Source organism: Heteronotia binoei, chromosome 1 (assembly GCF_032191835.1).
Source record: "Heteronotia binoei isolate CCM8104 ecotype False Entrance Well chromosome 1, APGP_CSIRO_Hbin_v1, whole genome shotgun sequence".
Classification (NCBI taxonomy): Eukaryota; Metazoa; Chordata; class Lepidosauria; order Squamata; family Gekkonidae; genus Heteronotia; species Heteronotia binoei.
The window spans coordinates 158,871,095-158,889,911 of NC_083223.1; the positions used below are offsets into that span (position 1 = coordinate 158,871,095).

General features: G+C 43.4%; 1 protein-coding gene across 1 annotated transcript in view; it reads left to right on the forward strand.

Annotated features, from left to right (window-relative positions):
• Nucleotides 1-640: 640 nt before the first annotated feature.
• Nucleotides 641-18,817, forward strand: part of GPR137B (G protein-coupled receptor 137B) — a 44,384-nt gene continuing 26,207 nt past the window's right edge. Inside the window, exon 1 of the mRNA XM_060243216.1 lies at nucleotides 641-1,223. Within this exon, the coding sequence (XP_060099199.1) occupies nucleotides 855-1,223 (369 nt within the window). The 5' untranslated portion in view covers nucleotides 641-854. The remainder of the gene's footprint in view (nucleotides 1,224-18,817) is intronic.

An 18,817-nucleotide genomic window follows, 5' to 3' on the forward strand; every position in this document is an offset into this window, starting at 1 on the left:
CACCCCCCAAACATGCCATTTTTTCCCCAGGATAACTGATCTTGATAATCTGGAGATCAATTGTAATAGTGGGAGATCTCCCATTGCTACCTGGAGGTTGGCAACCCTATTGAGTCAGGACGTACTTTTGTTGAATTTTATTCAGCAGGGATTGTCCTCCTATATGCTTGACAATTATAATGCTTTCCATCATTGTTTCTAAGTGCAACAAGTTTGGGGGTACACTTTGTCCTGTGTTTTCACAGTTTCCATTTATTGACAAATTAAAATGTAAGCCTAATTTTTGCATAACGTGAGTTAGGTTGCTGGACAGCCTGGGAAGCTGCTTTCGAAAGAACAGATTTGTTTGAGAAACTACCTTTTGTCAACTGAATTAGGAGATAGGGGTCTCTGCTTCTCATACAGGCTCTATTCTGCTTTAGAATAGCTACATTAAACCTTCCAACTTTTTACTCAGACAAAAGAAAATAAATTTAACAATTCACTAGTCCAGTTTGTTTTAGTATTTTTTCAGGCCTTTTTAAAAGTGGAAATTGTGTTGTTTACGAAAAACCATACTGGGCGAAAAGCGAGGAGAAAGGCGATTTGATTGCAAAGACGGAGGAGGAGCTGCCTGTCTGAGTTGTTCCTTGCCAACTGCTGACAGAGGCAGTCCTAAATGAATCACACTGGATTGTGATCATGTGCTGCAAGTCCTGAGTGAGCTGCCAAAGAGGAAGTGGAGCTTGTTTTCTTTTTCTTGATTCCTCTGCTGTAGGAAGATGAAAGGTGGAGGCGGCGGCGGTAGCAGCAGCAACAACAGCAGGAGGAGGCAGACTTAACCAGGAAAGTCTGCCAATTCCAGAAGAGCTCAAATGGAGGCTCGTGAGTGGGCCCCTTTGAAAAATGACACCTCTCCACCAACCTTAAGTCCAGCTGTGCCTCCATATGTCAAGCTAGGGCTGACCATCGCCTATTCTATATTTTATTCACTCCTGTTTGTGTTCATCTATATTCAACTGTGGTTGGTCCTGCACTACAGGCACAAGAGGTTTAGTTATCAAACTGTCTTTCTGTTTCTATGCCTGCTCTGGGCCTCTCTTAGGACGGTGTTGTTTTCGTTTTACTTCAAAGACTTTGTCAGCGCAAATTCTCTTAGCCCCTTTGCGTTCTGGCTTCTATATTGTTTCCCAGTGTGCCTCCAGTTTTTCACATTGACACTGATGAATCTTTACTTCACTCAGGTAAGCAATGGTTGTTTCTGTGTTTGATGGAATGATGACAGTATTATGGCTTCCATCCCAAATCAGCTGGTATGTTTAAATTGAATAAATTTCTCTTTCGGGTGCCTCTTTGAGGATTAAGTTTAATTGTTTAATCTGCAGGTTTTGTATCTTTCAAAGCTACAGTGCAATGAGGATTCCCCTAACACTTCAGCACTGTCATTCACTAAAGAGAAAATGTAGTAACTTTTCCAAAGATAGAGTGAAAAGACACAAACATAAAATCTCTAATATATGACTCAGTCTTTGTTTAACAGCTGTAGAAAAATGCTCCACAAAAACCTGTATTATCTATGTGTAGTCTCTTTTGTAAATTACACTACAAAAGTATTATCCAAATCCTGGTTGCATTGGAAATGTGGAGGAGGCATTATAAACCACAGATGAAACAATTAATTGTGGCCCTCAAAGAGATACTGCTAAAAATCTTGCTGCTCAGCAAACTAAGGATACCAGCTGGTTTTACTAACAATGGAAAACATTTCACAACTCAAATTCATGTCTCACCTATCAGTTTTCAAAAGAAGGAAGTTAATTTAAACTGAATATATTGAACAGCTATTTATTTTGATGCAAGACCCTTTTCGTTCATTATGAAATAAAATAGTGTAACTTGAAAATTTTTACCAATCAATTAAAAGTGGTGTAAAATTGTACAGAAAATCCTATTTGAAATCTGATGCTGCCTAAAGGTTAGAATCCTGGTTCATTCTCACCTCAGCCACAGATTTGGCTGGTCGTCTTAGGGGAGCCTAATTAACCTCAGATCTGGCCTATTTCACATCCATTGTAAGAATTACTAAAGCAATATATCTGAAGCAGTGAGCGTTATTAAAAAGTATTATTTTAATACTGAACATGCTTATTAATGCCAATGAACAATTTGTTCCTAAGACCTAGATATTTGGTACAAAATGAGCTTCACTGAGCATTTTACTTTATATAGAGAAAATAATTAGGAAGAAAGGAAATGTTATGGACATGTTTAAGAAGATGAGAAGAGCAATTGGGAGGCCCCTGGTAAAATGCCATCTTATTCTGAGTGACTTGAGTGTGACATTGTGATTTACAGTCTGGTTTACTTGGAAGGAAGGTAGCTCCATGGGTCATGGTGCAGTTCACTACCAGGTAAATGTAAAGCATTGGCCAAAATTAGCCATATTTAAAATGGAATAACAGTGGCATCTTCTGGTGTGATTGTGAGGATGGATCACAGAGACCATAATGAACATCTGCATATTAAAAATTGATTTATATAAAAACTGCTGTTCTTTTCTGTTTAGCACAGATGGGATATTGTGCTATTGCCATTGAAAAGGGACTTGTAGAAGCAATGCATAAAAGTGACATGCGTGGGGCTCCTTGCAGAGAAAGGCCTCAGTTAAACACCTCCCCCCCAAGAAATTAGAAAAAAAAATAGGAACAGCCTTTAAAGGAATATAGCACTCTCTATAAAATTAGTTGCATACGTTCTTTCTATGGTAGATGCTGCAAAGTAATAATCAGGAAGTGGCAAGTTTGGGTTGTAATTCAGCATACTGTCAAGCCGGCTCTGCCTAATACTGTCTAAGCAGACAAACAAGAACGTGTGAAAGGGGGAGGGGAAGGGGAAGGAACAGGCCCGTAGCCAGGAGGGGGCCTGTGGGGGCACAGCCCCCTGACTTCTAGGTGAGCCTCCCCCCCACCTCTGCAGCATCCTGGAGCGCAGGGCAGGGGGCAGAAGCAGTCCCCAGCCTCCCCCTCCAGTTAAAAGAGCCCCCAACCGATCAGCTGATAGGTGGGGCCTTTAACCCATGCAGGAGGCCGGGACTGCTTCTTCTGGGGAGTGGCAGGGAAGGGAGGGCAGTGGCGATGAGAATGGCAAGGATGTCACTCTCATCGCCAGCTCCCTTCTGCTGTGGGGGGAGGGTGAGCAGTTGCCTCCACCACTTCTGGAGGATCTCCCCCTCATCCTGTTATCGACTTCCCCTGCCTGCCTGCCACTCACTCCAGCTGCGCCATGGCATTTTCTCTTTTGTAATTCACAAGGTAAAACTCACTCCCCCGCCTCCCCAGGGAAAGAGCGTTTCCTCTTTTAAGCCCTCCCCACCTTTCTTCTCTCTAGCAAGCCATTTATTCAGCTCCAACTCTACAATGCTGGTTCCAGGACTTCCTACCAAGAGGATGACTCAATGCATATTTAAATAACAAGACAGTATGTGTGTTCACTGTAACTTGTGAACAGGACTTGTGTGCATGCATGTATGTTGGGGAGTAAAGGCTGGTAATATACTTTCAATACAGCTATCTTTGTATATCTTTGTAGCAGAACTGTGATATATGGGCTTCAATTCATAACAACTCTGCCAACTCTGGCTGGTAAATTCCGGGGTATTTTGGGTGGATCCTGAGGAGGGCAGGGAGCTCAGTGGCATGTAAAGTCCACCTCCACCCCCCCCCCCCAAAAAAGCCATTCCGTACAGAGGAAATTATCTCTGTAGTCCAGAGAACAGTTGTAATTCTGGGTGATCTCCAGGCCCCACCAGAAGGTTGGTAGCCCTATATCCTGGGAGTAAACTCACTGAATAAAAGGACTGAAGGTAGTTCTGCTTCCTATTGCTTCAGGTGACCTTCCTGTAGTTTGCTTTAATTTTCACACACACACCCGCCCTCCCAACTTTGTTATTCCAAGGACGTCTCCCATCCAAATACTTTCTAGAGCAATTTCAAGTTTTTGAAAATTGGTTATCAGTAGAGGGGGGGCAGAAATTAGCTTTGCCTAAGGCACTAGAGAGCCTGCACACCAACATAGTGGAATGACGGTCCGCAGGACTCAAATCAGTGTTCTGAGCCAAGAATGATGGCCCCCTGAGTGGAACGGAGAAAATAGTGTGAGCATTTGAGGACTGGAATGACAGCCCCAGATTGGAATTACAGTCTTTGTGAGGAGTTTGAGTGTTCTGGGAACAGAAACAAATTTGGGTGGGTAGCAGCGTTGGTCTGAAGTAATAGAACAAAATTTGAGTCTGGTGGCCCCTTTAAGGCCAACAAAGTTTAATTCTGGCTGTGTGGGGCACCAGTCAGTGTGATGGTAGGTCAGGGTGGCCATGAGAGCAACTATGGGTTGGGGCTGTTGAGTGCCCCCCCCCCAAAAAAAATCAAAGGCCCCCTGACCTTCCAAATCCTGGCTACGGGGCTGGGAAGGAATCACTACAACCCCACAGACTTGTGTGGAGGCAACTTTCACCTAGAAAAAAAAGAAAGGCACACTAGTTCAACCTCTTCATACACAAAAGGCAGCATGTTCAGTTTGAAGACAAGTTACTGATTGCTAACAAAAATCTGGGACTGCAGCCGTGGTGGAGCAAAAGGCAAAAGGCTTGGAGGCTATTTAAAACTACAATCCTAGAAGCTCAGATAAAATATATACCACAAGTTAGGAAAGGCACAAACAGGTATAAGAACAGACCTGCATGGTTAACAAACAAAGTAATGGAAGCTGTAAAAGGTAAGAAGGACTCCTTTAAGCAGTGGAAAGCTAGTCCAAGTGAGATTAATAAAAGGGAACACAGGCTGTGGCAAACCAAATGCAAGACTGTGATCAGGCAGGCAAAAAGGGACTATGAGGAGCGTATTGCAAAAAACATAAAGACCAACAATAAAAATTTCTTCAAATATATTAGAAGCAGGAAACCAGCCAGGGAGGCAGTGGGGCCCTTGGATGACCAAGGGGTCAAAGGATTACTGAAGGAGGATAGGGAAATGGCTGAGAAGCTGAATGCATTTTTTGCCTCCATCTTCACTGTGGAAGATGGGAAGTGTTTGCCCGCTCCAGAATCACTAATTTTGGAAGGGGTGTTGAAAGACCTGAGTCAGGTTGAGGTGGCAAGAGAGGAGGGCCTACAACTGATAGACAAATTAAAAACTAATAAGTCACCAGGTCCAGATGGTATACAACCAAGAGTTCTGAAAGAAGTCAAAGTTGGACTTGTGGATCTTCTGATAAAAATATGTAATCTTTCACTGAAATCTGCCTCTGTTCCTGAGGACTGGAAGGTAGCAAATGTCACCCCCATCTTTAAAAAGGGTTCCAGAGGAGATCTGGGAAACTACAGGCCAGTCAGTCTGACTTCAATACTAGGAAAGTTGGTAGAAACCATTATGAGTAGGCACTTCAATGAACACGAGTTATTGAGGAAGACTCAGCATGGGTTCTGTAAGGGAAGATCTTGCCTCACTAACCTGTTATATTTCTTTGAGGGGGTGAACAAACATGTGGACAAAGAAGACCCGATAGATATTGTTTACCTTGACTTCCAGAAAGCTTTTGATAAAGTTCCTCATCAAAGACTCCTTAGTAAGCTTGAGAGTCATGGAGTAAAAGGACAGGTCCTCTTGTGGATCAAAAACTGGCTAATTAATAGGAAGCAGAGAGTGAGTATAAATGGGTAGTCTTTGCAGTGGAGGACGGTAAGCAGTGGAGTGCCGCAGGGCTCAGTACTGGGTCCCATGCTCTTTAACTTGTTCATAAATGATTTGGAGTTGAGAGTAAACAGTGAAGTGGCCAAGTTTGCAGATGACACTAAATTGTTCAGGGTGGTGAGAACCAGAGAGGATTGTGAGGAACTCCAAAGGGATCTGTTGAGGCTGGGTGAGTGGGCGTCAACGTGGCAGATGAGGTTCAATGTGGCCAAGTGCAAAGTAATGCACATTGGGGCCAAGAATCCCAGCTACAAATACAAGTTGATGGGGTGTGAACTGGCAGAGACTGACCAAAAGAGAGAGATCTTGGGGTCGTGGTAGATAACTCACTGAAAATGTCAAGACAGTGTGCGATTGCAATAAAAAAGGCCAACGCCGTGCTGGGAATTATTAGGAAGGGAATTGAAAACAAATCAGCCAGTATCATAATGTCCCTGTATAAATCGATGGTGTGGTCTCATTTGGAATACTGTGTGCAATTCTGGTCACCGCACCTCAAAAAGGATATTATAGCATTGGAAAAAGTGCAGAAAAGGGCAACTAGAATGATTAAAGGTTTGGAACATTTTCCCTATGAAGAAAGGTTAAAATGCTTGGGGCTCTTTAGCTTGGAGAAACGTCAACTGCGGGGTGACATGATAGAGGTTTACAAGATTATGCATGGGATGGAGAAGGTAGAGATAGATGTACTTTTCTCCCTTTCTCACAATACAAGAACTCGTGGGCATTTGATGAAATTGCTGAGCAGTCGGGTTAGAACGGATAAAAGGAGGTACTTCTTCACCCAAAGAGTGATTAACATGTGGAATTCACTGCCACAGGAGGTGGTAGCAGCTACAAGCATAGCCAGCTTCAAGAGGGTGTTAGATAAAAATATGGAGCAGAGGTCCATCAGTGGCTATTAGCCACAGTGTGTGTGTGTGTGTGTGTGTATATATATAAAAATTTGGCCACTGTGTGACACAGAGTGTTGGACTGGATGGGCCATTGGCCTGATCCAACATGGCTTCTCTTATGTTCTTAAGGCCATCATATTCATTTAGCCACTCCATAAAATTTTGGGTGGGAGGAGCATGCCAGGAAAGCACTTGAAATTACACCACTGGACTAACTTCCACAAATTTAGGTTTGCTATGGAAATAATAACTGGCAGAAAAATAATGAGTCCGGTAGCACCTTTAAGACTCACCTGAACCTGCTAGGAGAAGCACCCTTTAGAAACACGAAGGAATTTTTTATTACCTGTCTCCCTTTTGTGCAGGACCAGAAAAGAGACAGAAGGCTTTCCTAAATGTCAAGTGTAACCTGTAAATCAATGGGATGTTAGTGCAGAAGGTTTCTTCATATGTGCTTTTAAAAGTGGAAACATGACTTTCCTGGTTAAAGATACTTGGGTGGTGGTATTTACAGGGGACACCTGGTAGGTGGAACGGGGTGATTAACCCCCACCCCCACATGCTGATACCTCCTCCAGTGCCTGTCTCCAGGACTCTTCCCCTATCCAATTTTATTTCTAGTGTTGGAGACATCTAGGGGAAGGGGGGTGGACATGAGGAAGGGATAGCAGAGAATAGGCAAGGTGGCCTCTCACTGCCACCTTAGTGTTACATGGCAGTTGGGATCCCCATGTTTGTCATGCACTGTGCCATTCTGCTTTGAGTCATAGAAATGTTCTTACAACTCACTCTCACATGCAACACAGTGAGGGTTTATAAACCTCACAATTTAGAATAAGGTACTACTCTTTAAGCCACTGGCTGAATTTACTGCATGCTTCTACGTTTCTCAAGGAGTACATACACACTTGGCATACACATCCCACATCTACCTTATTACTATTTTAGGGTGCGGTGGGGTGATGCTCACAACATGGTGGACACCTAAAAGGTTAGCTCCCAAACCCTTCCTTCAAAATCAGGCATTAGCTCCTACAAATTGCCTTCTATTTCCCCAATTTCTGGACATGAACAAGCCTACCTAATTACTATTTTAGATATGGGTGCAAAATGCAGAAGAAGCCTATTAACTGGAACCTGCTAGAAAAATAAGGATTTGTGTGCATTAAATATATATCCTAGTGTGATTTCCTTTGAACTAAGCAAGGATTGTCTACACACCCACCTACCACATTGAACCTATGTATACATTTTCTACATCCAGTTCTAATGGAAAACTTTGGCATTGACAGCATAATTTCTCTTGTGTTCAAAGAATGAGGGGGAAAGCAAGATTGGTTTAATCTAATTTTATGACTTTGTGAGAACAGCATATATAGTGGTTAGGGTGATGGACTAGGATCTGGGAGACCCAGGTTCAAAACCCCACTTTGACATGGAAGCTTGCTAGGTGACCTTGGGCCCATCACACAGTCTCAGCCTAACATACCAGAGTTCTTGTGGAGGTAAAGTGGAGGAGAAAAGTATAGTGTATGCAGCTTTGCCCCCCCCCCCACTGGGGACAATGATGAAGTATAAATGAAGTAAATAAATAAACATATGATGGACAGGACAAAAGAGGCCCCAGTGGAGCTGTATAACCACATGGACAGGCCAGTGTTGGTGGGTGGGTGAGTAAAAGTCCAAGGAGTACAAGACTCAAGTGTCAGGAGAAGAGGGGATTTTGCTGTTTTGCCTTAGTCATCAAAGTGTCTAAGTTGGAGGAGCACAAAACCTCACTGTTTTCAATATACATTCTGTAATCACATTTTAATAGGCTTTTGCCACATGCTGACAATTTTCTGTGTGACCCTCATCGCTGTTGCAAACACAGAGGCATTTGCAATAACAGGGAATCTACACAACAGTTTCCCTACCCCCATACTTTATTTGCATCAGGCACCTTGGCTGCCTTTGCCCCTTGCTGGGAATTCAAGAGGAGCTGGCAGATTATTATATTGGTTAAAGGGCTAGACTAGGGTCTGGGAGACCCAAATTTGAATCCCACTGTTCCGTGGAAGCTCACTAGGTAATGGGCCAATCTACACTATCATCCTAAATTACTTCATAGGGTTGCTGTGAGGATAAAATGAAAAACCAATGTGAGTTGCTTTGGGTCACAATGCTATGGCAGTCTAGCAAATCCTGATTTCTTTATTTTCTAAAGCCTGAAAAAGTGATGGTGTGGGAGGCAACAGCAGGTGGGAGAGGGGTGCTGAGGCAAGGGAAGTAATGCTGATGTTGGCAGTATCCGGATCACTCTGTGCTCCTCATGCTATCTTCCTCTGTCACTTGTTTTAGAATGTCAAATAACCAAAGAAAGAGAGCTCTTGGGTCCTGGGACTGCCTAATAATCTATTCCCCAGTTCCTCTTACTGCCTTGATTCATCCAGAAGGGAGATGTCCAACAGCTAAGTGGGTAGGCAAGCCTTTTATTTAACTAGCATATATTCTACAGAAAAAACAACACAAATGACAAGAGAATGGCATCATTTTAGAAAGTAGGGTTGCCATTCTCTTGGTGGGAACTGGAGTTTTCCTGGGATTACAACTGATCTTCAGACTACAGAGATCAGTTCCCCTGGACAAAATAGCAGCCAGAACTCTGTGACATCACTTCCTTCCTGAGCTGCCTCCCTTTCTCAAATTTTACCCTCCCCAGGCTTTGCACCCAAATCTGCAGGGATTTACCAAACTGGAATTTGCATTCCTGCTACATAGTGAGATGTTATTGAATCTAAGAAATGAATCCCAAAAGGGAATAATTGGCTAGCCTATACAGAGGTGTCTGTATTTCCTTCTCTGAATGTAACATGAGGAATTGGCATAACTAGGCCCTACTTCAATGTGGCAAGAAGAAATTACTTCTGCATATACTCATTGTCTTGTTTAAACCAGGTCCTTGGCCACTGGGCATCTGCTGCTTGCCCAAAGGTGGGTATTGTGTTGGCATGTTAATGTCACATACCTATTAGCTGCAGGTACTGTTTAAATAAGATGCCAAATGTATGCAATGCCATATATCTCCATCCCAATTTATATTTAAATCAGGCTCTTGATATATGGTATTGTATACTCTCAAGGGAGAAGTGCTCTAAGAACTCTATTCTTATGATTCTCCATTAGTGGATTTTGCTTCCCACCCAGGGCCTGGAACTGATTTTTCTACCAATCAGTTTGACTAATAACCCTGTTGTTCCACTTTTCATGTTGCTCCTCATGTACCTTGTAACTTGGCTTGTCTGTGTCCTCAGAAGCCATCTGCTCTCATACTGCGATCTGGCTACTGTATAATATAGCCTAAATCAACACTTTCCCCCCACATGTGATACTTCAGAAGCTCCTTGGTGATGCTTCAGTCTTAAACACAGTTACACCCTTCTAAGCTCATTTACTTGAATGGATTTAGAAGGGTGTAACTGTTATTAGGATGCTACTGTTAGTGTGCCACATTTGCATTACAAATCAAGCAAGAACCATTTTGAACTTAGTGTTTGAAAATATGCGTGAAAGCAGTTAGAGCCTTTACATGCTGCAGAATTAGGGAGTACCTTATAGACTTCCCACTTTCCTTTTTTATCACATATGCTGCACATGTATCACATGTGGGGAAAAGTGTTGATTTAGGCTATATTATACAGTGCATTACAGGTACACACGGTGGGCATCCACAACCAGCTATAGATCCTCTCATCATGTCCATTTGATGGGGGAAACACATATTATAGGGTTCTTGCAATATGTGCATTGGGTCATTGGGAGGATGCCCCATTTTTGTCCAGGTGCCTAAATCTTTTGGCCTAGTATACTGTAGGCACCAAGCAGGCCTCAAATGGAAGGGCATTCCCCAGGTGAGGCACCACTACTGAAAAGGTCATGACTCTGATCCCTACCTGCCTCACTTGCAAAGGCAGGATCACCCAGAGCAAGACTGGCGAGGAAAATCTTAGCTGGTAAACTGGGTGAAATGGGAGGAAAATACCTTCTCATGCAGTTGTGTCTTGACTTCCCTTGGTTTAGAGTTTAGTTTTGATCATTTACATTTTTAGAAGTTCCATTTAAGATAAAAGGGTTTGGAATATATCATGCATAAGGAAATTATAATATAGTAGGTTCTGAGGCATCGAAGAGGTGAGGTAGAAGTAATAAGAAGCTCTTTATTGCATACAGCATGGTAGGTGGCTGCACTAACTCAACTGGTGAACAGGGCCCGCTGGGCCAACTATATACAGCACTGGGCTTCCGTGCTAGCACATAATTGGGTCATTCAAATCAGTTGGGAACCTGTGATTGGAGCAAGGCAGTTGGGAATTGGATCCTAGTGCCCATTGTTTCTAAGTCCCAAGCTCAGTCCTTCAGACTTCAATGAGCCAGGCAGGAAGCCCACATAGATTCATGTACTTAACACAAATAATCTAGGTGGCAATGGAACAGCATATATTTAATTTAGAGATTAAAGACAGATAACAGCAGTTTTCATGTCTCTAATGGTCTTCCATTAAGAATAAACATTTTTAATGGGCTGTTTACATAGAAAACGTGGTTACATATTAAATATTTAGTACATACTCACTTATACCCCCACTCACTAACTATTCTTAAGAATTTAGTAAGCACTGACTTCCACCCTCAGTCTTCCACAAAGCTTCTTTTTCATCACTTGTTCACTACAGAGACAGACTGCCGTGGAGCACAGCAGCCTTGGATTTCCAAAACATCAATGGTGAACAAAAATGATATCACAGAGATATCTGACAAGTACCTAATTTAATCCTGCTTCTACTGTAACATGCAAAGCAGCCCTGAAAAAGGACAACTAGCACTGCATTTAGGCAAAAAAGACTGAAGTCAGATATCAGGAAATAACCCAGGACTGTAAAAACAACTATGCAAAAGAAATAGCCAGGGCCAGCTCTGCCACTAGGCAAACTAGACAATTGCCTAGGGTGCCAGCCTTCTGGGTGCACCAAATTGGGCACCCCCCATGTGACTTGGTGACATTATCAGTGCAAGCGGGGGCACCAGAAATTAGCCTTGCCTATGGTGCCAGACAGTCTAGGGCTGACCCTGGAAATAGCAGCTGCCCACTTCAAGAAAACTGATGATTGTCTATACTGATACTGTAGACTGCAGATGTGTAACGACTTTTTGAATTCCTGGAATAGATTTTTTATTGTTGTTCCTAAAGCCCTTGCAGAATACCATAAACAACAAATACAGGCCCTTCTCCCAAGTAATTTACATTTTAAAAATGGACAGTGGGGAAAGTCAACCAAGGGTCAGAGAAGCAAGGGCAACAGACCAACAGAATGAAGGGAAGAATGAGAGAGAAGAATACTAGTGAGTTGATGTGAGCAAACTTGGTTCTCCTTGAGATCAGTTCTAAATGTAGGGCTTTTTTAAAATCAGGAACATATAGGAATGCAGTTCTGGCTAGCTTGGCATCAGGGGGTGTGGCCTAATATGCAAACAAGTTCCTGCTAGTCTTTTTCTACAAAAAAAGCCCTGTCTAAATGGATGACTCCGCAACAGGGCAGCAGTAGTATTCTGTGCCAAGACTTTGGAGAACAGAATTTGATGTATGTACTTTGAATGATGTTTTTCTTTTCATTATATAACTACTGTTTTGACTAGCCAGCAATAGGATGGTATACAAGCAATAAAGATGCAAACAGCAGGGTAGCCAATCTCCCGGTATGGCCTGGAATCGCAACCACTCTCCAGATGAAAGAGATCAGTTCCCCTATGGTTGCCAATGCCAGGTTGGGAAATGCCTGGAGATTTTGGGGGTGGAGCCTGAGGGGGTGAAAGCAGGAGTTAGGCAGGGGAGGGACCTTAGTTGGATATATTGCCATAAAAGTCTACCCTTCAAAAAATCTATTTTCTCCAAGTGACTAGATCTCTGTAATTTGAAGATCAGCTGTAATTCAAGATCTCCAGGCCCCCCCGGAGGTTGGTAGCCATAGTTCCCTGCCAAAAATGGCTGTTTCGGAGGGTGAAGTGTATGATATTACACCTTGCTGAAGCCCCTCCCTTCCCTGGACTCCATGTTCCCCAGGCTCCACTCCTCAATCTCCAGGAATTTCCCAACCTGGAGCTGGCAATCCTAGCAAATGTTGGGCACTGCTTCTTGAAGCACCTTTGGTTCACTTGTTCCCTGGAAGCATTGTCTCTTTAAAAAACATACACACATACACAAATAATCATAGTGGTCTGTTTCCTGCCATGCTATTACAAAAACTTAAGAGTACCCAAGAAGAGGTGGCAATTTCTGTCAGTTCCACCCTGTTGTTACAGCACACTGAGACCTCCACATTTTGTTCCTGGGAATCAGTGGGCCAGAAACTGCAGCAATCAAAGTGGGGGTCTGCAGTGGGAGGGGAGTTGGCATATTATCACCTTAAGTAAATGTAAGTTCTCTTAAGCTTTGAAACTCTGTAGTTGGATACAGGGCATTATGTCTACTTGTTTACTTTGGTTTGTATTGTGTTCTTATGAGTTTTGCTTGCTATTGCAGAGGACTTTTGCCCCGTAACTATTTGTTGTGTTCAGTCGCACAGTTGAGTGTTTGCCTGGGACACCATAGGGGAGGGAAAGCCCAATTTGCTGCCCCCGGACTCTTGGTGCCCTAGGTAACCGCCTAATTTGCTTAGTGGGTGAGTCGGTTGCCTACAATACTACTGGGAATACCATTGCTTTGACTATACAGACTTTTGTTGGCAGGGTAATGTCTCTACTTTTTATTATACTGCCCAGGTTTGCCATAACTGTCCTCCCATGTCTGCAGTCACCATCTACAGTGATCTTGGATCCCAGAAATGTGAAGTCTGTCACTAATCCCATGTCTTCCCCTTCTATTTGCCAAGGTGTGATGGGGCCGGATGCCATGATCTTAGTTTTTTTGATGTTGAGTTTCAAGCCTACTTTTGTGCTCTCCTCTTTCACTCTCAACAAGAGGTTCTTAAGTCCTCCTCACTTTCTGCCATTAGAGAGGTGTCATCTGCATATCTGAGGTTGTTGATGTTTTTCCTGGCAATCTTAATTCCGGCTTCCGCTTCATCCAGGCCAGCATTCTGCATGATATACTCTGCATATAAATTACATAAGCAGGGTAACAATATACATCCTTGTTGAACTCCTTTTCCTATTCTCAACCAATCAATTGTTCCATATCCCATTCTGACAGTTGCTTCTTGACCCTTATACAGGTTTCTCAGGAGACATGCGAAGTGGTCTGGTACTCCCATCTCTTTAAGGACTTGCCACAGTTTGTTGTGGTCCACACAATCAAAAGCTTTAGCGTAGTCAATGAAACAGAAATAGACGTTTTTCTGATACTCCTGTGTTTTCTCCATAATCCAGCAAATGTTGGCAATTTGATCTCTAGTTCCTTCACCTCTCCGAAACCCAGCTTGAACTTCTGGTAGTTCCCGATCTACATACTGCTGAAGCCTAGCTTGCAGGATCTTTAACATGACCTTGCTGGCATGCGAAATGAGTGCAATGGTACGATAGTTTGAACATTCTTTGGCATTACCCTTCTTTGGGATTGGAATATAATCTGACCTTTTCCAATCCTGTGGCCACTGTTGCGTTTTCCAAATTTGTTGACATAATGTGCGCATCATCTTTTGGGACTTTAAATAGCTCAATGTAACTTAATAACCTTAACTATTATAATGGTTAAAATGTGCTGTGCATGTCAGGGTGTTTGTTATTGTGGGGGATATAATGTCTGTTGTTTAAACATTGTGTATGCTATTGCCCTTTGATGAAATATGCTAGGCAGAACATTTCTGAACCATCAATATACCTAATTCTCAACCTGGTCCCATCTGTGGATGCCTAAGTCTGCAGTTCAGGGCGATGTAGAGAGAAAGGAGATATTTCTGGAACATTGGGGAACTTACCAGGTTTGCAGAAAAAATGCTTGCTTGCTGGCCAGGTAGCATCCAGCTTCCTTGCTGAGTGTGGGAGATGTTACAAGAGATGGGGAAGTAACCACTAAATCAGGTTGGAGGGGGAGGCAGGAGCTGCCTCTTCTCCCTGCAGAGTTTTGGAGAGGAGGCCGGATGGGTGAGCAGAGAGCAGTGGGGAGGAAGCGGGATGGGAGAAATGGTGAGCAGCCAGACAGAACAATAGGCAGCAGGAGGTAGGTAGAGCAGGGAAAGTGGTGGGCAAGCAAGATTCCACATATTTTTAACTTTGCCTGCAGCTACATCAGCCAGGACTATAGAGACAGCGGAGCTAAGGGCAAATGGGCAGGCCGAGTGGAGGGGTGGTTGGGCAAAGCAGCAGGGAGTGTAGTGGAAGAGTGACTGAATGGAACAGCAGCAGGGAGCTGCTATCACTGGGATCTCCCCCTGTAATTCATGCAGGTCTCCACTTGCCACTCCTAATAGTAAAGAGGCATTATGAACACAAAAATGGCCAAACTACGCTGTCCACAGCTAGGCTGTAGAGGTTTCTACATACTCAGATCATGCAGATAAATATGATGTAACTTTATCAAAAGAAAAGACTCCGACCTCCCCAATGTTGGGATACAGACTCAACATGCCTCAGGAGAATCAAAGGTTAAGAACAGTTTAGAGGATGGGCAAGTGAAGGGGCAGCTGGGGGAGTAGCTTGCTCAGCCCTCACAGGACTTTAGAATTCTGGAAACAGGAGAATTTTTAGATGGCGGGTTGGTTTTTTTTTACAAACTTCATATTACTGTGACCTGGATAGCCCGATCTTGATTGACCTTGGAAGCTAAACAGGTCTGGCCCTGGCTTGTATTTGGATGGGAGACCTCCAAAGAATACCAAGGTCATGATGCAGAGGCAGGCAATGGCAAACCACTTTTGAATGTATCTTGCCTTGAAAACAAGACAGCTGTGACTTGATGGCACTTTCCACCACCAAACTCCATATTGATTCTCCTGCCCCCCTCCATCCTTTTCATAATTTATTTTTCTCAAACCAGTTTTGTTTTGTTAAAAATACGAATCCCCTTTATATTGTATATGAGAGGCTATTGAAGTGTCTGTGGGTGTAGAACTTGTTCTGAAAGTCTGCTTCTTTAAAAAAGATCTTTAACCTAAAAAGGGAATGTCATGAATGTTATTACTTTTAACTGTTTGACTGGGAAATGCTTTTTTCTTGTTTCTGTAAATCAGTAGATTTTTCACCTCTGATATTTCACATGGAGGCTGCTCTATTGTTTGTGTTATCTTTGTGGTACTGTGCCTGCCAGACCTTCCTGATGTTTGGAATCTGTCACTTTGATCCCTTTTGTTTAAAAGATCATTTTTATCGAAATGGGCATTGGGGTTTTTTTGGCATCTTGATATTTTATCTATTTCACTGGATTCATGTTTCTTACAAAGTCTACAGTAAGCAGATCTGAGTGCTTATTTCTCATTGAGGCCAATAGGATGGAAACAGCTTTAAATTTTTCCTGGATAATAGCCGAATGTGGAACTTCCCACTAAGTAACCACCAGGATTTATGCATATAAAGTAGGATTGTAGGGGTTGTTTAAAAAACAACAACAACAAAATAGAAGTGGTTGTGCCATGGTACATCATAAGCAGCTTTTGAAACTCCAGAGAGGCTTCTGTGTAGTGTGGCACTGTGTTTTTACTGCTTAATATGATTCCTGCATACTTAAAATAAAGTTGCATTGTATACTGGCCAGGGGAAAAATCCTGTCTCTTTAATAGACATTTAACATGCAGAAATAAGCAGTTGAAGCTTTTCATGGCATGGAGTTAAGTGATATCACCTGATACATGCTGAAAAATATTAAAGGGGCAGCATAAAAGGGACAGTGTAAAAGTTGGAAGCCTTAATTTAAATGCTTTGATAAAATTATTTCAAGGTCAAACACACATATGTGTTGCTAGTTAACTTTATGTTGCTTATGTATATAATTTTTAAAAAATCTAAACAATCTTTCTAATTGAATGCATATGATGTTATCATGCTATTTTATTACCTGTTGCATTCATATCCAAGCTTCTCCAACCACATTTACAAGCCAGAAAAGAGTCCTCTTGACTTCCAAAGATACACTGTTCATTCCAGAAATTTTCCTGATGTAGCCTGGAAGGCTTTGCTCCAGATGACCTGCCACTAGTATGCATGTTTGCTATTGATATGTTCTAACATATTGGATGCTGGTATGGAAAGAAACCCCACAGGCTGAAATTTGTCCAGCTTTTCACTCTCATGTCCTAATGATCATATTTTACTTGTTTTTGAAGTTGTCTTTGGAAAGGGTGGAAGAGCAAGTCTAGTCTTGCAGTATGGGTAGAAAGTGTGTTTTGCACTGTGCCTGCTGGCGGTTGTTTTAAAACTTCCTGTGCCACTTCATGTCAGCTGTGAATTGGATAGCTGAACCAACTCACATTGAGCAGATGAAGAAAGTAGCTATTAACATGTCTAAAGGAAATAGCCTTTCTTATGAACACATTTACTAGCCTGGGTTTTGTTGAAAAGGTTGTTTGGTAATAGAAGTGCATTTTTTTTGTTTGTACATGATAGTGTGTTGGAAAAATTAAGTGTCAGAGTGTGATAATACTTCCTCCCACAACTAAGGGGACTAGATACTTGCTTTTTAAAATGTTCTCAGAATTCCATAATTTTATCAGATGTCCCAGTCATTCATACAAAATGTTCAGCTATCCAGTATCTGTAGATCACTTCACAGTTTTAAAGTTAAACTTATTTATTTATTTTTATTTATTTATTTATTTATATTAAGATTTATACCCCGCCCTTCTCACCTAAGTGTCTCAGGGCGGCTTACAACATAATAATTGAAACAACTTCAGTTTAAAACATTTAAAAATACAATTAAACCATAAATTAATAAAAACAAGATAGAATAAAACCGGCGGCCTATAGATACATTTTGTTCCATCCAAGATATTTTACATTGTCAGTTAATGTCATAGGCCTGCCGGAAGAGGACTGTCTTACAGGCCCTGCGGAATTGCCCTAGATCCCGCAGGGCCCGCACCTCTTCCGGCAGCTGGTTCCACCAATAAGGTGCCGTTATTGAGTAGGCCCGATCCCTGGTGGATTTCAGACGGGCCTCCTTTGGCCCGGGGACTACCAACAGGTTTTGTGAACCTGAGCGTAGTACTCTCTGGGGAACGTGTGGGGAGAGACGGTCCCTAAGGTAGGCAGGTCCTAGGCCATATAGGGCTTTAAAGGTAATAACCAACACCTTGTACCGGACTCGGAATATTACTGGCAGCCAGTGCAGACCCTGGAGCCCCGGCCAAATGTGCTCCCGTCTTGGGAGCCCTAATAACAGCCGGGCAGCAGCGTTCTGCACTAACTGCAGTTTCCGGGTCCGGCACAAGGGTAGCCCCATGTAGAGGGCATTACAGTAGTCCAGCCTCGAGGTGACCGTAGCATGAATCACTGTTGCCAGGTCGTCACGTTCCAGGAAGGGGGCCAACTGCCTCGCCCGCCTAAGATGAAAAAAAGCGGACTTGGCAGTGGCTGCTATCTGAGCCTCCATCGTCAATGAAGGCTCCAACAGCACCCCCAGGCTCTTAACCCTGCCCGACGCTGTTAATGGAGCGCCGTCAAAAACTGGCAGGGGGATTTCCCTTCCCGGGCCGCAGCGACCCAAGCAAAGGACCTCTGTCTTCGCCGGGTTCAGCTTCAGCCTGCTCAGCCTAAGCCACCTAGCCACTGCCTGTAACGCCCGGTCCAGATTTTCTGGGGCGCAGGCGGGCCGGCCGTCCATAAGCAGATAGAGCTGGGTGTCATCAACATATTGATGGCAACCCAGCCCATACCCTCGGGCCATCTGGGCAAGGGGGCGCATATAGATGTTAAATAACATCGGGGAAAGCACCGCCCCTTGAGGCACCCCACAATCAAGCGTGTGTCTCCGGGACAGTTCCTCCCCAATCGCCACCCTTTGTCCCCGACCATCAAGGAAAGAGGAAAGCCATTGCAAGGCCAACCCCTGAATCCCTGCGTCGGCAAGGCGGCACGCCAGAAGCCGATGGTCGACCATATCGAACGCTGCCGATAGGTCCAGCAACATCAGCACCGCCGAGCCGCCTTGATCCAGATGTCGCCGAAGGTCATCTACCAGGGCGACCAGCACCGTCTCCGTCCCGTGGCCCGGGCGGAAACCAGACTGGTAGG